Raw genomic sequence first — 21,853 nt, forward strand, 5'->3', positions numbered from 1 at the left:
CATGACATCATTTACTGGAATTTTCCAAGCTTTTCCAAGCCAGTCAACTTAGTGTATGTAAACTTCTGGCCCACTGGAATTGTGATACAGTGAATTACAAGTTAAATAATCTGTCTGTAAACAATTGTTGGAAAAATTACTTGTGTCATGCACAAAGTAGATGTCCTAACCAACTTGCGAAAACTATAGTTTGTTAACAAGATATTTGTGGAGTGGTTGAAAAACGAGTTTAAATGATTCCAACCTAAGTGTATGTAAACTTCTGACTTCAACTGTATTTGGCCTGGCAAAGGCGTTTTATGCGCTGACTGAATGGAAGCTGATAATTCAGTTTTTTACTCCGCTGGTCTCGCATGGTCTGGGGAAGAAATTACGAGTCCTCACTGTCGAGAAATTACGGGTCCTCACTAGAGGTCGACCAATTTAATCGGCATGGCCGATTTTCAAGTTTTCATAACAATCGGTAATCGGCCTTTTTGGACGCCGATTATGGCTGATTACATTGCAATCCACGAGGAGACTGCATGGGACGCTGACCACCTGTTACGAGTGCAGCATCAAAAGGACCTTGTGGCTGCAAGGAGCCAAGGTAAGTTGCTAGCTAGCATTAAAGTTATCTAATAAAAAAAAAACTATCTTTACATAATCAATAGTTAACTACACATGGTTGATGATATTACTTGGTTAACTAGCTTGTCCGGCGTTGCATATAATCAAAGCGGTGCCTGTTAATTTACCATCGAATCACAGTCTACCTCAACTTCGCCAAACTTCACTCTTAATTAACCGTAATAAATTTGCCAGAATTTTACATAATTATGACATAACATTGAAGGTTGTGCAATGTAACAGCAATATTTAGACTTAGGGTTGCCACCCGTTCGATAAAATACGGAACGGTTCCGTATTTCGCTGGAAGAATAAACGTTTTGTTTTCGAAATGATAGTTTCCGGTTTTGACCATATTAATGACCAAAGGCTCGTATATCTGTGTGTTTATTATAATTAAGTCTATGATTTGATAGAGCAGTCTGACTGAGCGGTGGTAGGCAGCAGCAGGCTCGTAAGCATTCATTCAAACAGCACTTTACTGCGTTTGCCAGCAGCTCTTAGCAATGCTTGAACCACAGCGCTGTTTATGACTTCAAGCCTATCAACTCCTGAGATTAGGCTGGCAATACTATAGTGCCGATAAGAACATCCAATAGTCAAAGGTATATGAAATACAAATGGAAGAGAGAGAAATACTCAATGAGTCATAATTCCAATAATGACTACAACCTAAAACTAGCTTGTCCAAAAAAAGTGGTCTCTTGGCACAACTTATGAGGTAAGTTGAGCCGCCTTGGGGTAAGTGGATGATGGTGTCCTGTAACAGTGGGTGATAGCACTGGTAGGTCAAAGTTTATTTCATGGAATGGAGGTATCGTACAGTATATTGTATATTTTAAGTGTATGCATACATTTAGATATAGATCTCTCTGTTCAATATTACTTACCGTTCCATTTCTTGACCAGTTGTCTGGCACAGGGATCTTGTTTCGATGTGCCAGTAGGCAAGTTATCTGTATTTGAAGCTACTAAGCCCATGAAACTGGTCCACTAGATTCCTGATATGTTTAGCAAGCTCAGGCACCATGTCATCAGATAAGACCTTGTGTGCCTCTGCTATTCTACCATAGTCTCTCTTTAGCACAGGTACTGTACATGTTTGTTTTATTTTTTCATCCCTTGCTGCTGCTAAAATTGAATTATTCCCTTGCTGCTTTCTCAAAAACATCAAGGGAGGCTAGACCCCATGCTTGTTTTACGTTTGTATACACAGGGCATGATGATATCAGCTCTGTAACAATAAAAATACACTAACTTGATTTCATATGAATGACACATTGCAGACAACACCAGAAGAATTATCACTGAATTATCACAGTTAATTATTGTAATGTTTGTTTGTGTCAATTAATCCCATAAGGGATGAGTTGCCAACTGGCGATTTGACACAAAAATAAAATGTAATTCATTCATGTCATAAAAAATATACAGTACCAGTCAAAAGTTTGGACACACCTACTCATGATCTAATAGGTGGACACACCTACACATGATTCAGTTTGTGTATGGTTTCCTAGAAACAAGGGGTTGCTCAACTAACCCTTTGGCTCAATTTACCCCACTCTTCCATAAATCAAACACTTAATCCAGATGTAGCCTGTTGCAAATAAAGGCAATAGGGTCAATATAGTAAGGATTTTTCAAAATGCGCTTAAATAGGTGCCTAAAAATGTTGCCTTTTCTCATGAGATATTTTGCATTCTGCATTTTAGTGTAGCTCAAAGTAATATTCTTTGTAATAATTGCCAAAATCTCAGTTGCCCTTCAATTGTAAGTCGCTCTGGATAAGAGCGTCTGCTAAATGACTTAAATGTAAATGTAAATGTAAGTGACTCTGGCCCTTTAAATGTGATTCAGAATAGACTACACCATTTTCAACATAGGGTGTTTTTCTCGTTTTGAGTACAAATACACTGAAGTACATTTTGGTACAGTGTTAGTTACTATAATACAGCGTTTAATAAGTAGTATATTGTAAAGAGTTGATATGACTTAGTGTCCCTCCGTACAAATAGATTGACGGAAGTGATCCTAAACTATGATTGGATGAGCCCTAACACGTCACGTGTTGGCGGAAGTAGCAAGAGCATCGTTTGCCAGATGTTTTGCAACATAGCATCTAAGCAATACAGCCCTTTCAATTGAAAAATACTCTCAACGTGAGTAGCTTGTTGTACTGTTGTTTAACAAACTCCTAAACATCTTTCCATCGTCAATGCAACACTAACCAATGTTTTCATAATGTAGCTATAGGCCTAGCTAGCTACACCCAGGGAGACAAATGACTCTGGTGACACTCGCGCCAGATTTGAATGAATGATGCTACCCGGCCGTTAGCTTAAGTTAATACAAATTGTAATTTAAATGGATAGTTGCGGGACGAAGCTACCCGGCCGTAGCAGATATTGGGCCAGGGGTATTTTGCAGCGAAGAGCAACTTATTTAACTACTAGTTATTTAACTGCAGGCCTCTGCAACCAATACTGTTATAATCATAGCTATTACACTAGAGACCTGACGAACCTTTTCCACGAGGGACAAGGAGCGTTCCATTTCCATCTTAACGGTCGTGCTATCAGAGATCCGTGGGACGTCCCTAACCCTCATTGAAGTAAACAATGGCTAGGCAAGGTGTATGGTTAGTGCATAGGGGGGTATGGAGTACTAACGTTAGCTTGGAACTACCCTCTTCGAACTGGGGTGTAATCATTACGCCGATTTTGTTGCAAAAGATATCATTCACTCCAAAAGTAAAACGAAAACGAGAGTTTATATGGACAAAATCAGGTAGGTCCCTCCCCGTTTCGTTCCGTTTGCAGTTTGGTACTTAAACGGTAATTGGTTTCCGTAATCAATACACACACCCCTGGTGCTCTCCTGAAAATAAGTAGCCCTAGTATGTGGTGTTATGTTGTATAGTATACATACTGATCATTGCTGCCCATATTGCTACCAAGTTCCCCAGTTATCTGTGTAACTCAAGTTTATTATGTACCTACAGTTTGTACATGTATTTTGTTTTCGAGTGCTTACTGTGTATTTTGTTCTTGTTTGTTTCCGTTTCTCGGAGCTCTAACGTACTATGAGTCGCAGACGCGTGCGTTGTTTTGAGTGGTCAGGTATTTCTACCTGCCTCTACCAGTGTCCTGTAAGAGCTGATGGGGAGAGTGTGTGGGTACTACTTATTAAATACAGCCATCTCAGTAGGCCTAGGACTACCAGTAGGCAGTTTCCCAGGCCAAATTCAGATTTTGGATTAAGTTCACTTTAATATTGGTTTCATTGGTCCTTTTACTGAGGTTATTGTAGGCCAAGGGCAGGAGTAGAGGCTATTTAGAAAATCTGGTTAAATGTGTATTAGCCTACATACAGTCCCAGTCAAAAGTGTGAACACACCTACTCATCTAAGGGGTTTTCTTTATTTGACTATTTTCTACATTGTAGAATAATAGTGAAGACATCAAAACTATGAAATAACACACATGGAATCATGTAGTAACCAAAAAAGTGTTAAACAAATCAAAATATATTTGAGATTCTTCAATGTAGCCACCCTTTGCCTTGATGACAGCTTTGCACATGCTTGGTATTCTTTCAACCAGCTTCATGAGGTAGCCACCTGGAATGCATTTCAATTAACAGGTGTGCCTTGTAAAAAGTTAATTTGGGGAATGTCTTTCCTTAATGCGTTTGAGCCAATCAGTTGTGTTGTGACAAGGTAGGGGTGGTATACAGAAAATAGCCCTATTTGGTAAAAGACAAAGTCCATATTATGGCAAGAACAGCTCAAATAACCAAAGAGAAACGGCAGTCCATCGTTACTTTAAGACTTGAAGGTCAGTCAATCCGGAAAGAAATTTAAAGAACTTTTAACGTTTCTTCAAGTGCTGTCACAAAAGCCATCACGCGCTATGATGAAACTGGCTCTCATGAGGATCGTGAGTTACCTCTGCTGCAGAGGATAAGTTCATTAGAGTTACCAGCCTCAGAATTTGCAGCCCAAATAAATGCTTCTCAGAGTTCAAGTAACAGACACATCTCAACATCGACTGTTCAGAGGAGACTGCATGAATCAGACCTTCATGGTCAAATTGCTGCAAAGAAACCACTAATAAAGGACACCAATAATAAGAAGAGACTTGCTTGGACCTAGAAACACGAGCTATGGAGATTAGACTGGTGGAAATCTGAGATTTCTGGTTCCAACTGCCGTGTCTTTCTGAGACGCAAAGTAGATGAACGGATGATCTCCGCATGTGTGGTTCCCACCGTGAAGCATGGAGGTGTGATGGTGTGGGGGTGCTTTGCTGGTGACACTGTCTGTGATTGATTTAGAATTCAAGGCACACTTAACCAGCATGGCTACCACAGCATTCAGCGATACGCCATCCCATCTGGTTTGGGCTTAGTGGGACTATCATTTGTTTTTCAGCAGGACAATTACCCAACACACCTCAAGGCTGTGTAAGGGCTATTTGACCAAGAAGGAGAGTGATGGAGTGCTGCATCAGATGACCTGGGCTCCACAATCACCCGACCTCATCCCAATTGAGATGTTTTGGGATGATTTGGACCGCAGAGTCAAGTAAAAACAGCCAACAAGTGCTCATTATGTGGGAACTCATTCAAGACTGTTGGAAAATAATTCCAGGTGAAGCTGGTTGAGAGATTGCCAAGAGTGTGCAAAGCTGTCATCAAGGCAAAGGGTGGCTACTTTGAAAAATCTAAAATATATTTTGATTAACACTTTTATTTTTTTCCTACATGATTCCATATGTGTTATTTCATAGTTTTGATGTCTTCAATGTTATTCTACAATGTAGATAATAGTAATAAATAAAGAACCCTTGAATGAGTAGGTGTGACAACTTTTGACTGGTACTGTATATGACACAGCATTATTGATAGTGTTGGCTTAGGCTATGACACAGTATTATTGATAGTGTTGGCTTAGGCTATGACACAGTATTATTGATAGTGTTGGCTTAGGCTATTACACCTTTGTTTGATTTGACAGTAAGAGTGGGTTTGGTAATGGTTAAAAATTAAATGTTGATTATATCTCTCACCAGATGCAACGGCGAACTCGCACAGTTAAAGTCTACACGGAAAAGACAACAGATGGAGATTCCGATGAACTGTGAGTTTTAACTTAAGTCAGGAATCGTGTATGGAATTCATTTGATAAAAATTGTGTTGTTGCGTGTGTATTCTAAAGCTTCTATATTCACAGTTTCCCTTTTGATCAGTTTTCCATAACACAAGCCTCTGTTCCCTTAGTAGTCCTCACACTCAGTCAGCAAGTGAAGATGAGATTGAAGAATGGCAGCCAGAATCCAAGGCCCCCAAGAGGCAGCAGAAAGCTCAGCCAAGCGAGAAGGTACCAGCGGTGAAGAGGCAGGCTAAACCTAAAGTGCCCAAGGAGTCCAAACCCAAAGCCCCACGCAAACCAGTAGAGAGGAAGCCCCGAGCTCCCAGAGCACCTAAAGAACCCAAACCCCCTAAAGAACCCAAACCCCCTAAAGCTCCCAGAGCCCCTAAAGCTCCCAGAGCACCTAAAGAACCCAAACCCCCTAAAGAACCCAAACCCCCTAAAGCTCCCAGAGCAACAAAAGGAGGTAAGAAGCAGCAAGCTCTATTAGAGGAAGAGGCTGGAGGAGCCAATCAGACTAACTCCATCTGTGATGCAGCGGAGTCACAGCAGTCAGCCAGGGTCAAGGAGGAGGTAAGAGTCATGTAAACCTGTTTAGTAAGCTTTTATTACCCTAGTAACAATATTGTGTTCATTTGGTTAGACATTACTTGCTTTGTAATTGCGTTGCATTAATGGAGTTGAGTGATTTTTGTTATTACAGTGGTATAGGGACTTAGTGGTACAGTGTAATACGAACTGCTCAACATGATTTCTATGAAATTACTACACATTTGGCTGTACATAATGGTAGACACACCTCACTGACTGACTTCACCACTTGTTATATCAGGTAAGTGTTTATATACTCCTCCACTGGATGTCTTTCAGAGACTGTCTTTCATTGTGCCTGATGGATCCTGCAACGACAACATGTCCAGAGCAGGGGGCGGGTGGTCCGAGGGGCCCTCCTCCAGCCATCAGTCTTATGGGGTGAAGAAGGAAGAGCCTGAGGAGGACTTCACGTTTGATGAGCCTTCTCTGAAGAGACAGAAGACCAGCAGTGCCCCTCAGGGCAGGCCCACCAGACTGCCCACCTCAGGAAGAGCCTTTGGAGAAGACCTGAACATGAACTGGGACCTTATTCAAGTAAGTCCTTTGAGTAATTCAACAATAAACCATCATTTTCAGCTCTAACCTAAATAAACTGAACAGTTGCTATACTGTTGTGCCAAACCACCAAATATGTAAATAGCTGGTCTGACTGAATGGCACCTTAAAATCCTCTGCAAAATAGTTGACCATTGCAATCAATGTATGTTTCCTCATTAATGTAGTATTATTCACATGGTACTTTGATTCCACTGTGATGAAGCATTCTCCTCTGTGTGTTGTCAGTTGCTGTCTGAGAGGACAGGGGTGGAGCAGTGGGTGTGTTTGAACATTTCCCAGCTCTTCAGAGAGGAGAACACCATTCCCTTTATAGTGCGCTACAGGAAAGAGATGATCAACCACATGGACGCAGACGCCGTGAGGGACGTGCAGCTGGTGCTGGAGGAGATCTAGTGAGGAACTTATTAGTGGGGTGCTATACCAGTTTATTAGACTGGAATAGAAAATAGTATTTGACTTGTTTATTTGACTTCACCATAAGTAACTTAAGATAATCAAACAAATATTTCATAGTAGCCAGTGGTGTAAAGTACTTAAGTAAAAAATACTTGAAAGCACTACCCTAAGTTGTTTTTTGGGGTATCTGTACTTTAATATTTATAATGTTGACTACTTTTACTTCACTACATTCCAAAATAAAATATTGTACTTTTTACTCCATACATTTTCCTTGACACCCAAAAGTACTCATTACATTTTGAATGCAAAGCAGAACAGGAAAATTGTGTAATTCACACACTTATCAGGAGAACATCCCTGGTCATCCCTACGACCTCTGATATGGTGGACTCACTAAACACATGCTTTGTTTGTAAATGATGGTCAGAGCATGCCCCTGGCTGTCCGTAAATTAAAAACACAAGAAAATGGTGCGGCCTGGTTTGCTTTATATAAGGAATTTGAAAAGATGTATACTTTTACATTTGATACTTAAGTATATTTTAGCAATTACATTTACTTTTGATACGTAAGTATATTTAAAACCAACTACTTTTAGACTTTTACTGAAGTACTATTTTATTCGGTGACTCACTTTTACTTGAATCATTTTGTATTAAGTTTACTTTTACTCAAGTATGACAGTTGGGTACTTTTTCCACCTCTGATGATACCCTGCATATTGTATATGTGTATGTCTGCATAAATAACTGTTACAACCAGTCAGTGCAATAACAGACCATCTCCGTTAGATGGCGCCAATCAGACAAGTTAGGTATTATTATAGTTGCCAATATATTTTTTTGCATATTTTCTCTGTTTTTCTGTGTGTGTGTGTGTGTGTGTGTGTGTGTTTCTGTATTTGTGTGTGTGTGTGTGTCCATGCATGTTTTCATCTGTGTGATCCTGTGATCTCTCTAGTGCACTGGCGAAGAAGACGCAGACTATCAGTCAGACTCTTAAGAAGGAGGGAGTCCTGACTGCTGAGCTGGAACAGGCTCTGAGGAACTGCAGGACCGCTGATGAACTGGACCACGTGGTGAGTGAGAGCAGTTTACTTAGGGTTGCAAAGGGATGGAACGTTACCGGTAGTTTTTTTATTTTTATTTACCAGTAAACTACTGGAATTCTGGAAACTTTCAAGGATTTTGTGGAGTTTTCATTTTTGATTTGGTTTATTTAGCTGTAAATCATTATCCTAAATATAACCCATGAACTTTAATATTTTTCCATAGTTTACCAAAATTACCTATTAATTACCAACATTTCAGAAAATTTCAACTTTGATAAATTACAGGGAGTTTTTCAACTCTAGGTCTACTTGACCATAACTGGATGGTGCATGTATGTGATATGCACCTGAACTGGACCATGTGATGACTGACTCACTGCCTGATGGAATATCCACTCTCTGATGTGTGCTTGCACCCCTGCAGTATGCACCCTACAAGAAAGGCAGCAAGCTGAGCAAGGCCCGTCGTGCCAAGCAGCTGGGACTGGAGTCTGCTGCCCAGGCCCTGCTACAGAGCCCTCACACTCTGGACCTGAGAGCCTGGGTCAAACCTGGGACTGAAGGTACACACATTATCACCCACACACTAAAGCCACTCAAATCTACTGACACTGAAGTTAGACTGCCAATGGTACTGAATTCCCTGTTGGAAGATTCCCGGATTTCCTGCTTATTTACTTCTAATTGTAGGAATCTTCCAATCAGGATTTCCGGAAAACCAGGAAATTTGGGGAAAGAATTTTGCAACCCTAGCTCTGTGTCTCACACCTCATATTAGTCCGCTGGGCTAGTCTGCAGCAACTCCAGTTCTTTGCCATTATCAGTTACCATGATTTTAAAGAATTGGTCACAAGAGGGCAGCGAAGGTCTATGAAAGGGGACCACAATGGGGATGCTTTGGCTAGATGTAATTTCTCCCAACCCCCCTCCGTAAGATACGGTTGATTGCACTTCCAGTGAAATTGAATGTATGGTAATTCAGTATAATGCCATTGCTTTCATATGCAGATGAAAATAAATTTCCATTAGACCTATAATGCTGGACATGCGCTCTCAGAATTCAGCACATAACGATGTCGATCTTTGGACGCCGGGTTTGCTTTGAGTAACACAGTCAAATCTTTTACATACTGTACAGGGGACGTATTGATGTTAGTTTCTGTAGAATAACATTTTACTGCTCAAATCTCCCAGTATGCTGTCCCACTGATACAATAGTGTTAGTGCTACAACTAGTTTATTACTGTGTTCATATCCTAATGTGAATTATATATACATCATTTCTGCATGTGTCTGCCCCACAGGTTTGTCCACTGTGGAGGAGGTGTCGACCGGAGTGGAGCAGATTTTGGCTGATATGATTGCTAAAGACGGAGAGACCCTGACCCATATAAGATCGCTGTAAGAACTTTCTCCTTCTCTCCCTCTTTGCCTTCCACACTATGTACAGAACTGTGTTCCCCACTCCATCTGTTCCCCGTCTCCAATCATTGTCTCAGCTAAACCTGTGATCTAGCTGGTGGAAAGCATAAATAAGTACTCTGTGAAACTTCTTGCCATCTGTGTGTGTGCATAGATATTTCAAACCTCTTTTGAACGTTACTTACAGTGTTATGGTTATCTCTCTCTCGCTCTCTCTCTCTCGCTCTCTCTCTCTCTCTCGCTCTCTCTCTCTCTCTCGCTCTCTCTCGCTCTCTCTCGCTCTCTCTCTCTCTCTCGCTCTCTCTCTCTCTCTGTGTCTCTCTCTCTCTTTTTGTCTCTCTGTGTCTGTCTCTCTTTCTGTGTGTCTGTGTCTCTCTCTCTGTCTCCTCTCTTTCTCTATTTGTCTCCTCTCTCTTTCGGTCTCTGTCTTTCGGTCTCTCTGTCTGTCTCTCTCTCAGATGTGATAACAGCATGGTGATGCTCCAGTCGTCTGTGTCTAAGACAGCCCTGAAGGAGCAGCAGATAGAGGGTCACCAGGGGAAGCCCAAAGACATTGACAAGTTCCACCTGTACTGTGACTTCACCTGCAACGTGCAGCGTATTCAACACCACCAGGTGACTCCCAGACAGACCCCTCAGCCAGTAGCAGGGAAATGGCTTTGTCATTTCATTAACTCTAGCTCTAATCATGCATTCAGGTCAATGTCTTCAATGACAAGATGCATTATTTCCATCCATTACACACTAAACCACATTCAGTATCTAACACTGGTGAACACCTGTCTTGATGCCTATTATACATTAGTAGAACCACATGGTATTCAATGTGCTAATAGTCAACTGTTTGGACTATGGTATGAAATGTGTACATAGCATTTCATGTTTACGTCTCTTTGTCCACTGAGCCCCAAACTGTTTATGTAAAAATGAGGGATCTTTGAGTAATATTGTAAGATCACTGTGAGTTTAACTCTGTGGCAGTGCTTGGTATTTCCCTCGGCCCCCTCCCTGCGTGCCACTTCTGAATGCTAGTCACGTCAGGCGAGGTTAGCCATCCCCCCGTCCCACTCAACCTGCCCCCCACCTTTTCCTGTGGCAGCTTGGTTACTCAGAGTTGGTCCGGGGCCACATGTCACAGTGGGTCTGTCACGGGCGCACCCTGCCCTCCTCCTTTCCTCTCGCCCCGGTCTGTGTCCCCCCAGTCATTCCCTCTCTGCTCCTCTTAACATATGTGACATGTCCCCCGCCGATGTGCCATTGGATTAGGGCCTGAGATTGACAGGCGTTCCTCCGCCGTGACAGCAGCTCACTGCCCTGAGAGGCAAAAGGGAGAGAGCGAGGGAAGGAGGTAGAGAGATGGAGAGTGAATGAGTGAGTGGCAGCTGCAGATGAGTGGTGCATAGCTGCAGTCATGGTGTTGGCCTTTCCATTTAGGCGCTTGTGCGTTCTAGTCGAGAGCAGCCCACTCTGCGAGCGACATTGTTAATTTTGTGACGCAGAATTGTCACTGAGTGTTAATTTCTCCAGCAGTGACCTGCTAGCTGTTGGATTCCGGCAAAAATGAACCTTTTCTTGGCGTCATGTTTAAAGGGGAAAGGTTGTTGTATGTGTTGTGACAGGAGGCATGTGTACGCACATACAGTACTCACTGTTTAATTTAGCACATTAGGCTAGCCGCAGTCAGGCAGGCGGTCAGTCAGGCAGGCAGTGTATTAAGGGTGTTAAGTTGTGGTCAGTATGTATTTATGCAGCTGGGTACAGAAGCTCCTGGAGATAACACTTTAAACTGAACACTTAGTTATAGAATTAGTTGATTCTAAATGGTGTTGTTTTAATGGGTTTTAAAAATGCATTTCTGTTGAAACATCACTTTTTTTTTCAAATAGTTTATAAGCATGGGCACACAAAAGTATGATTAATCATCAATATATATTTGTGATAACTCTATTCTTCATCTGTACTGTGAAGGTATTTAGACAAGGATTTCTCTAATCTGAGTCAGTGGAGTTAATATTTCTAAAGACCACTGAGTTAATATTTCCTCTGGACTTTTAGACAATGGTCTTTTTGCGGGGAATTACTGTTAGCCTACACATAACCTACTACACAGTACACAACAATCCTTACAGATTGTCAAATGGCAGTTCAAGTTGTATGCCGTTTGTAATGTATTAGCCAATATCAGATTCAATTTGTCGAACATTTTAACTCTCTTGAAGTGCAGAAACAAACTGTATAATTACTTTTAATGAGTGCAGGTGCAGCGGAACGAAAATAAGTAAAAAGGGAAATCTGCATTTAACCGTCAGTATCAATTCCATCAGTTTACACAGGTATTTAAGACCTGACTGAATACTCAAAGAAACACTATCACAATGATGTATTAATGTACACACACACACACCACATTGTAGAGTAGGTGTGACTGTCTACCCTGTGCGTGCCTGGTCCTCCCTGTGATTGACAGGCGTGACGGTGGAGAGGTGAAGTGGGTACGGTCAGCAGTGCTGCGGCCCTGCGTTGTGACCGGTGTGTTGCCGGGGGTGACCGATGCGTTGTGACAGGGCTGGTGTCAGGTGACCAGCTGGCCTGATTGATTGTTTAGCGTCCGCCTCACGCCGCCTCACACCCAGGACCTCCAGCTGTCCCTTTCCTCCCTGCCAGGGAGGGTCAATCACAGGTTCTTGCCTGCACCACAACACTGACTACACAGCAACATGATCCTCCTCCCTCTGCTCTCTTAGGACAGACATTTGGAAAAGTCAAGGAAATAGGTGATAATCCATTGTTCAGTGCTTCTTGCTCAGTTGCTATTAAACTAAGATGCAGCTGGAGTTGCACTATTTTTCTCAGATGGTCAGGGTTAGCCCGTCGAGTCTAGTTTTAGATTTCACCGTTTCAAGTATTGATCCTAGAAATGGGCTGTACGTTGGCTTTGTGTGCCATGTTCAGAACGGAAATGGTTGGTGTCACTTTGGCTCTTTCGCAAACTATACATATAACTAAATGTGATGTGCAACATAGAAAATGCATATAACATGTTTTCTAAGCATTTAGTAATTATTAGGAAGTATTTCCTCAATTACTCAATTTTAGCAATAGTTAAAGTGCATCAACAGTGCCTCTCCATAGCTATTAACGTCTTGCTAATACTTTGGAATATGCCATTAGGGATTTGTTTTTCTATCCACAGCTCTAATTCCATTTGCGTCTCCAACTGGTTTCTAATCTTCTTGTCTGTGGTTGGCCTGGAGTGTAGTGGACCTAGATTTGTCTGCTTCCTCAATTATAGACCGGCTGTGATGGACAGGTGGGGAAATACATGCCTGTTCTCTGCAGTTGGACTGGCAGCTATTTGCATTACGCGCAGCCAGACGTGTGTGTGTGTGTGTGTGTGTGTGTGTGTGTGTGTGTGTGTGTGTGTGTGTGTGTGTGTGTGTGTGTGTGTGTGTGTGTGTGTGTGTGTGTGTGTGTGTGTGTGTGTGTGTGTGTGTGTGTGTGTGTGTGTGTGTGTGTGAGCTAGATTTCCTTTATAACAATAGAGAAATTGGACATTTGCTATTTTAAAATTATGGTTTAATGATTATCTACAATTTCAGAAATAAACTTTGCATTAAAACAAATTGTCCAAGACTAGTCAGAGGGATCTTGTGATTTGAATGTTTTCCCCCATTATTTTATTTCAGTTAAAACATTGTTGTTTTATGAGATTACACATTTATTTGAGTGGCAATTATTTTTGTCAAGTCACAGTTAAAATATAGGCTAAGGGAATAATGTGATTTCATTCTCTCGTTTTAGAATAATCACAGTATGTTTCATTCTTTAGCTTTGATTCCTTTTAATTCAGACTTTATTGCCAATCAACAATGGATGATAAGGCATTTGTTTTAGGGCCAACACTATTACAGGCTATTCCATCAGGGTAAGACAATACAGTAACATAGAGATATGCAGTAGGACATTTAAAGTGAAACATGTTGAGTATACTGTATGGAACATTTATAGAAAGACACTGAGTGGACAAAACATTATGAACATTACTCTTTCCATGACATAGACTGACCAGGTGAAACCAGGTTAAAGCTATGATCCCTTATTGATGTCACCTGTTAAATCCACTTCAATCAGTGTAGATGAAGGGGAGGAGACAGGATAAAGAAGGATTTTTAAACCTTGAGACATGGATTGTGTATGTGTGTCATTCAGAGGGTGAATGGGCAAGACAAAATATTTAAGTGCCTTTTGAACGGGGTACGGTAGTAGGTCCCAGGCCCACCAGTTTGTGCAACGCTGCTGGATTTATCACGCTCAACAATTTCAAGAATGGTCCACCACCCAAAGACATCCAGCCAACTTGACACACCTGTGGGAAGCATTGGAGTCAACATGGACCAGCATCCCTGTGGAACGTTTTTGACACCTTGTAGAGTCCATGCCCTGACGAATTGAGGATGTTTTGAGGGAAAAAGGGGGGAGCATCTCAATATTAGGAATGTGTTCTTAATGTTTAATATACTGTGTGTGTGTGTGTGTGTGTGTGTGTGTGTGTGTGTGTGTGTGTGTGTGTGTGTGTGTGTGTGTGTGTGTGTGTGTGTGTGTGTGTGTGTGTGATATATGCAATGCCTAAATTATTTTTGGCTGCGATAATCTCAGTATTATATTGAATATTTATGATTCTAACACGATTATACAAATAATGAAAACAAGTCTTTATTCAACCCAAAACTAATATGATATTTATTTAAATCTAAATGTTTCCCTATAAAACATGGGATCAAGTTTATTTTTTCTTGAGAACACTCATTGGTGTCTCGCAACCCACATGTTGTGTGTGTTTGTTCTGAAAATGAAAAGATAAGGAGTTAAAAGTTCACCACATCATCTTGTTTTCTTTGAGCCCTGCCTATCGCCCAGTTCAACGAGCAACACATTCACCTTTCCTTACTCTTATTTAAAAAGTAAATATTGAATCTGAATCGCTCAGTCTTAAAAATAATATTCATTAATGTAGCTAACATTCCTCATATTTTTCCAATTATGATTTCATTGTTTATGAAGAACATGATATGTTGGAAATTTCTTTTTTCTTTATATTAATAATGTAAATACTGAACTTGCCTGTCCTGCAGTAGGAAAAATTGGAAGGTTTGAATTTGTCAGACTGTCTGGTAACAACCTCTTAATATCTGCCAAACTCCTTAAATCTCAGGCAGATGTGATGTAGTTCACATCATAGCATGGGAAATGTTTTTTTTTCTGTCTAGTTTTGGCTGTGTTCTACACTCAAATGCTATCAATTTGGCTTAGCATTGTTCCTGGTTGTGGAAAGGGTTTCTTGGAGTGTGTGATGGAGAGGAAACCATAAAGGAGTGATTGGGATTTTTCACATTACTGGGTATTATGCTACGCCCCCTTGCCATCTACATTTGTGGCGCTTGGAGTGTTGATTTCAATGGTGTTTGGTGATAGAGGAAGCTAGCCGTCCCGTCAGGCCCAGAGCGATGGAGGACGCGTGGCAGGGGGGTGTCTTGTGGCCAGCGTTCAGGTAGCTGTCACAGCCATCACCTCCAACATTCTCACCCAGGTCATCCTCTTTAAGGAACACTGATTCACCAACACAGACAGGACTGGGATAGATGCCTGTTCTCTGACAGAACATCTGTGTGTTTTTCTTTATGGCGTTTTCCGCTGAGTTGTCCCTTAGAGAAACCCCACTCAGTGAGGAGGAATAGAGTATGTGGGGGAGGACATGAAAGTTTGTTGGATGTTTTGTCCGACTTTGTTCGATCGCACGCAAAACTTCAGATTTGATGAATATCGCATGAGAAATCACCCAGCGAACCCAAAAGCTCAATGGGGGAACATGCCAAAAAAGGAAATATAATTTTCATCATAATTCTTGCAGCATTAATTTCTGTCTCGATCTGGCCATTAGCTGTTGTGATGTGGAGGGCGGGGGTGGATGTGGTGACTGCTTGGTGGCAGGCTGGTAGGATGTGTGGGGGGGGACATTTGTCAACTTGGCTCTTCTGCATCGAATCCAGATTGACGGGTCATTTCTTCCCTTTCTCTTCAAAAGGTTTTCCTCCGAAAAGGTCAGACACTTAAAACTATTTCCTTAACAGCATGCCACCTTTCCTTATAGCTAGATGGAGGAATTAGTGGGAGAGAGCAGGGAGGTTTTCTACAGTGTAGACTGTGTGAGCAGACTGTGTGTGTCCGTGCCAGTGTGGCGTGGGTTGGCTTTCTGTGCTGTTTTTGGAAAGTGTGTGTGAGGGTTAGGGGGGCGTGGGGGTCTGTGCCGTGTGGTGCCGTGTGCCGCCTGTCTCAACAGGTTATGTTTTTCTTGCAGACCCTGGCCATTAACCGAGGGGAGAATCTGAAGATTCTGACAGTGAAGGTCAACATCCCTGACAGGGTGAAGAGCGACTTCTGTAGGTGGTGTCTCAACGTCAGGTCGGTCCCCCCCCCCCCCCCCCACACACACACACACACAGACAGACAGACAGACAGACAGACAGACAGACAGACAGACAGACAGACACACAGACAGACACACACAGACAGACACACCGAGCCCTTGAACTTCTCTCCTGTACTTTCCTGCTCCCTCTCTCTGTCTGTGCCCTGTACCATTCTGTAACAGTGGTGTCAAAACAGTGGTGGCCGCTTGCAGTCTGTCCCCCAGGTGTGAAGGGCATAGGTGGGAGTCAGGTTCATGTATAGTCACACAGTCGATGTTTCTGCGTTGGTTACAGTGGCCCCTTCTAGAGCATCGTTCCCTATAACAGACACGGAAAGTAACTCAAAGCTCCATGCAGTTATTAAATAACTGTTCTTTGTCTTTTAAAGCTCATATAGCCATAGATAAAGTCAAAGTTAGCTTCTTTCTCTTTGTGTAAAAAAAATATTTGTAAAATACTATGCATAACATGGCTTAGCAATAATAATTGACAATGTTTTTGTGGAAATGAACCCTCGCTCACAAGTTGGATTCAATGCAGTAAAGATCATAGAGTCATCAATGTGAAAATGCCTCTCCACATTCACAGCTCAGTGGCTTTTTATGGTGTTAGTATAAATAGTTTTCCAGTCTCTTGTTTCAAAATAGTTCAAATAGATTCCCAAATGGAGAATGTTTTTTTATTTTTTTATTTTTACATATTTCGACGTACTTTATGCTGTAGAGCTCTCAAAATATTATTTTAAACATCATATGATCATGCTTTTAAATACATCATATTACACTGTACAACAATATTGACCCTGAAAAGGAGTTTTTCACAGTGAAATAAATGAAAACACCACAGTAAATGAAACAGCACATGAGATTATTTTCATAACAGCACATACAATTATTTTGTTTTGAAGTAGACCATAATATGATATTCTAATTTGTTGATATACAAGAAAACACAAATTGACACATTTTGTTGTTTTAGAAAATGTATTTGAGTGAGATATAGACCAAGGCCCTGTTTTTTTCTCTCTCATGAATGAATTTGTTTTCAATCTGGTAAAAGGTAATATATATGTATTTTTTTTAGCATATTTAATTTCTGTATTTCTTTAATTAATTGTTTGAGAATAACATTGTATTATAAATCATATATTACATCTTACATAAATGCATATCTACCCAGCAATGTGGCAAATTCCTACTAAAGGTGTACTTGCTTATCATGGAAAGTGTATCAATTGAATACATTAGTGTTTTGTGTGATTTTTTTAAAATGGTTTGTGAGGAGATATTAATTTCCCCCCAACATAAAAAAAAAAAATGTATTTTGTTAAATCCTTTTCTTGTAAAATGTTTATTTCGTTCTATTTTAATATCTGCTTAACTAACTCTCCAGGCATCCGATTCATAACAATAATATTGAAAAAGATCCCGTTTTAAGTGATGGTGGTGTAAAAATCTCAAACCAAGACTTTATTTAGTCATGGAGCTGTACTGTAACCTATGAGGGCAAGGAATGTGAGAGGACCTGCATTTTACTGAAGCCACATATATAACTAATCCTTTCCTGATCAAGAGAAAGGTGAAAACTTACATTTTTGGTTTACAAGATTCACAGAATAACTCTAAAACATCAGATTCACACCAAAAGGGATACTGTGCATCCATATATAAATTTTGTCAGAAAATGACTCAATTTAATATAATTTTTGGTTTCCGCTGTAGATGGAGACCCAAGGGTTACACTAGAGAGGAGCTGATGAAGATCTTACGAGACGCAGTGGAGGACTCGTACAAAAGACTCTTATTACCCCTGCTCAGCAGAAGCTACAGGTCTGTACTGAACTCTGTGTGTGTGTGTTTTCCACGAATGAATTTGACTTTACTGTACTGTATTTTAAATAGCTCCTGTCTCTCTCTGTCTGTCAGGACGAAGCTGACGGTTAGTGCGGAGAAGGAGTCCATAGCCATGTTTGTGCGAAACTTGCGCCAGCGTCTGTTGGTGTGTCCTGTGAGAGGCCGTGTCATCATGGGCGTGGACCCAGGGTTCAGACACGGCTGTAAACTGGCCGTCCTCTCCCCTACCAGTAAGAACCCATACTAACATGCCCCTCTTCCACTCTGCGTTTCTGGGTATAGGGTGAAGATTGGTGTTTCAGTCAAAAGACTGCTTCTAGATCAGAGAAAATGTGTTGTCCTAGTTCTATGTGAAAATAAACATCCTAGCATATCTGCAAAGACCAGTCACACATGCCTGGTCTATACTGTAGTATAGTCTACTAGTCTGTACTACTGGAGGAGCAAGGGCCCTCTCGTCTCCACCCCACAGAGCTGACGGGCATTCCTCCCACCGGGCCTCTGTGGGCGGGGCCCCATGCAGGGCCACGTTTGGGCCCTCCTCCTGGGCAGCTGATGGCCCGGCCACAGTTCAGGCTGCCAACCCGGCGGGGGTTTGTCAGCTGGCATTCCTGTGTTATGGCATCTGCCCTGCAGCAAACACACGCAAACAGACACGCATCGACACATACACACACACTCAGCTTGACCATGACAGGTCTGGGGGTGCCTGGTCACATGACCTCCCGTCGGAGCCTTCCAATAGGATCAGTGGTGTCCCATCAGCCTGACAGGAGACGGCAGAAGTTGAGTCGTTCCACCAATTCGGTGCCTTTTGAGAAGTGTAACTTGGTAAAAATAAACGTTTGATTTCACCTAATTTTAGCATTCTGTCAAAGAGCACGTTCAACTTTATAATAATTCCCCCCCTCCCTATATATACTATAGTAAGTACATATTAAAGGTGCAATATGCAGAAATCGCTCCGCCATTTCCTGGTTGCTAAAATTCTAATAGTTTGCCTAATTTCAGTTTGGGACAAAATAAGCAATGTATAGTGTAGAAAATCATTGTACCATCTAAACCGCTGTGAAATATATTTTCAATAACCAAAAATATTGTATTTTCAGCTGTTTGAAGCTGGTGTACAAAACCGAAAGTAAAAGACTTAAAAACTAAACTTAAGAACGGGAAGCATAGAAATAGCACACATAAAACAGATCAACTGCTTCTTAGACTTGCTTTCGATGAGAATTCTTTGTGAATTTGGTCGGTTCACCCAAAAAGTGCCAAATAAAGTAACAGGGTTGACTGTAACAGGGTTGACAATTTCATATTAAATCAGCCATAAATCCCCCTTGTGACGGAGGAATGGAAACTTGTTGTGTGCAACAGGTAGTGACATGCATCACACAAAAAAATGAAATTGCCATAACATTTCTAGACTGTCTATCTATGGGTAACAGTGTTAACATGTTATTCTCGACCTGTTCCGTTTTCCACCACAAAACACCAGAAAATTGCTAAAAAGAGTATAACCAGCTCACTTGCTTTTACACTATCATTTAACTATTAGATGTTCAATGTTTCTTTTGAAAAAAAAATATTATAAAATGAATTGTTTCATCATATTAAAACGAGAGTACAGTTCACATAACAGGGTTGACTTTAAAATGAGGGGCATACGTAAATGAATCACTAATGACATGAAATAAATAATTATCTTCAGAAATGACTGTCAAAGCAAAAAAATAACTAGGACTTCACAATGATGGTGAAACCTGGAGACATGTTTAGATTAAGTGGTTTGAAATCTTCCTAGAAGTGACAGAGTTGACGGAGGGACATGTCAAAATGCTGAATGTTGGCACTATAGCAAGCCTTTATTAATATATAAAATCTGAGTTATTAAATTCTCCATGTGGTCTATATTAAAGGACACTTTGTTTAATAAAACAGGCTTTTAAAATTCAATATTGGTGCACAATTTCTACTTAAAATATCAAAGGGACACAAAAGGCTCTCTTCGTGGAACGACCCAGCTCTGTCCGTCCGTCCTTACAGAGGCACAGGAATGGACACATCTGGGGGAGAAGTGCAACAGGAGGAGTATTCTCCAAATGGCCTTTTCACACTGCTGAGCTTAGCTTAGCCGAAGCAAGCCGAGCTGACCTGCACTGCCCTGGTAACGCATCTATCTACCATAGTTGCTTGAACAGTGCTGAAAGGAAATTATCCAAGCCAACTAAGTACGGTCTGGGTCGGCATACTTGTATGGAAAGGGTATTAGTCCATCCATTCCATTTTCCAGGTTCCCCCTCGCAAAAGAGGTTTCTAACCTTGAGTCTTTCCCTTGTTAATTTTTTAAAAATGCCTTCCTCACCATCTTGAATAAGCATGCCCCATTCAAGAAATTTAGAACCAGGAACAGATATAGCCCTTGGTTCTCTCCTGACCTGACTGCCCTTAACCAACAGAAAAACATCCTATGGCGTTCTGCATTAGCATCGAACAGCCCCCGTGATATGCAACTTTTCAGGGAAGCCAGAAACCAATATACACAGGCAGTTAGAAAAGCCAAGGCTAGCTTTTTCAAGCAGAAATTTGATTCCTGCAACACAAATTCAAAAAAGTTCTGGGACACTGTAAAGTCCATGGAGAATAAGAACACCTCCTCCCAGCTTCCAACTGCTCTGAAGATAGGAAACACTGTCACCACCGACAAATCCACTATAATTGAGAATTTCAATAAGCATTTTTCTACGGCTGGCCATGCTTTCCACCTGGCTACCCCCACCCCGGACAACAGCACTGCCCTCCCCTCTGCTACTCGCCCAAGCCTTCCCCATTTCTCTTTCTCCCAAATACAGTCAGCTGATGTTCTAAAAGAGCTGCAAAATCTGGACCCTTACAAATCAGCCGGGCTAGATAATCTGGACCCTTTCTTTCTAAAACTATCTGCTGAAATTGTTGCCACCCCTATTACCAGCCTCTTCAACCTCTCTTTCGTGTCGTCTGAGATTCCCAAAGATTGGAAAGCAGCTGCGGTTATCCCCCTCTTCAAAGGGGGGGACACTCTTGACCCTAACAGCTACAGACCTATATCTATCCTACCCTGCCTTTCTAAGGTCTTCGAAAGCCAAGTCAACAAACAGATTACCGACCATTTCGAATCCCACCATACCTTCTCCGCTATGCAATCTGGTTTCAGAGCTGGTCATGGGTGCACCTCAGCCACGCTCAAGGTCATAAACGATATCTTAACCGCCATCGATAGGAAACAATACTGTGCAGCCGTATTCATTGACCTGGCCAAGGCTTTTGACTCTGTCAATCACCACATCCTCATCGGCAGACTCGACAGCCTTGGTTTCTCTAATGATTGCCTCGCCTGGTTCACCAACTACTTCTCTGATCGAGTTCAGTGTGTCAAATCGGAGGGTCTGTTGTCCGGGCCTCTGGCAGTCTCTATGGGGGTGCCACAGGTTTCAATTCTTGGACCGACTCACTTTTCTGTATACATCAATGATGTCGCTCTTGCTGCTGGTGATTCTCTGATCCACCTCTACGCAGACGACACTATTCTGTATACTTCTGGCCCTTCTTTTGACACTGTGTTAACAACCCTCCAGGCGAGCTTCAATGCCATACAACTCTCCTTCCGTGGCCTCCAATTGCTCTTAAATACAAGGAAAACTAAATGCATGCTCTTCAACCGATCGCTGCCTGCACCTGCCCGCCTGTCCAACATCACTACTCTGGACGG

At 41.6% G+C, this 21,853-nt stretch overlaps 1 protein-coding gene across 2 annotated transcripts in view; it reads left to right on the plus strand.

Annotated features, from left to right (window-relative positions):
* The first annotated feature begins 2,660 nt into the window (after window positions 1-2,660).
* The window catches only part of srbd1 (S1 RNA binding domain 1), a 99,076-nt gene continuing 79,883 nt past the window's right edge, over window positions 2,661-21,853 (plus strand). The window contains exons 1-12 of one of the 2 annotated variants that reach the window (XM_071409389.1): window positions 2,661-2,771; window positions 5,685-5,752; window positions 5,893-6,337; window positions 6,635-6,892; window positions 7,142-7,308; window positions 8,276-8,393; window positions 8,791-8,929; window positions 9,671-9,767; window positions 10,247-10,403; window positions 16,144-16,247; window positions 17,977-18,084; window positions 18,181-18,338. In XM_071409389.1, coding sequence (XP_071265490.1) covers window positions 5,685-5,752; window positions 5,893-6,337; window positions 6,635-6,892; window positions 7,142-7,308; window positions 8,276-8,393; window positions 8,791-8,929; window positions 9,671-9,767; window positions 10,247-10,403; window positions 16,144-16,247; window positions 17,977-18,084; window positions 18,181-18,338 — 1,819 coding nt within the window. In that variant the 5' untranslated portion in view covers window positions 2,661-2,771. The remainder of the gene's footprint in view (window positions 2,772-5,684; window positions 5,753-5,892; window positions 6,338-6,634; window positions 6,893-7,141; window positions 7,309-8,275; window positions 8,394-8,790; window positions 8,930-9,670; window positions 9,768-10,246; window positions 10,404-16,143; window positions 16,248-17,976; window positions 18,085-18,180; window positions 18,339-21,853) is intronic. The other variant, XM_071409390.1, reaches the window with a different exon arrangement.

Source organism: Salvelinus alpinus, chromosome 7 (assembly GCF_045679555.1).
Source record: "Salvelinus alpinus chromosome 7, SLU_Salpinus.1, whole genome shotgun sequence".
NCBI lineage: Eukaryota > Metazoa > Chordata > Actinopteri > Salmoniformes > Salmonidae > Salvelinus > Salvelinus alpinus.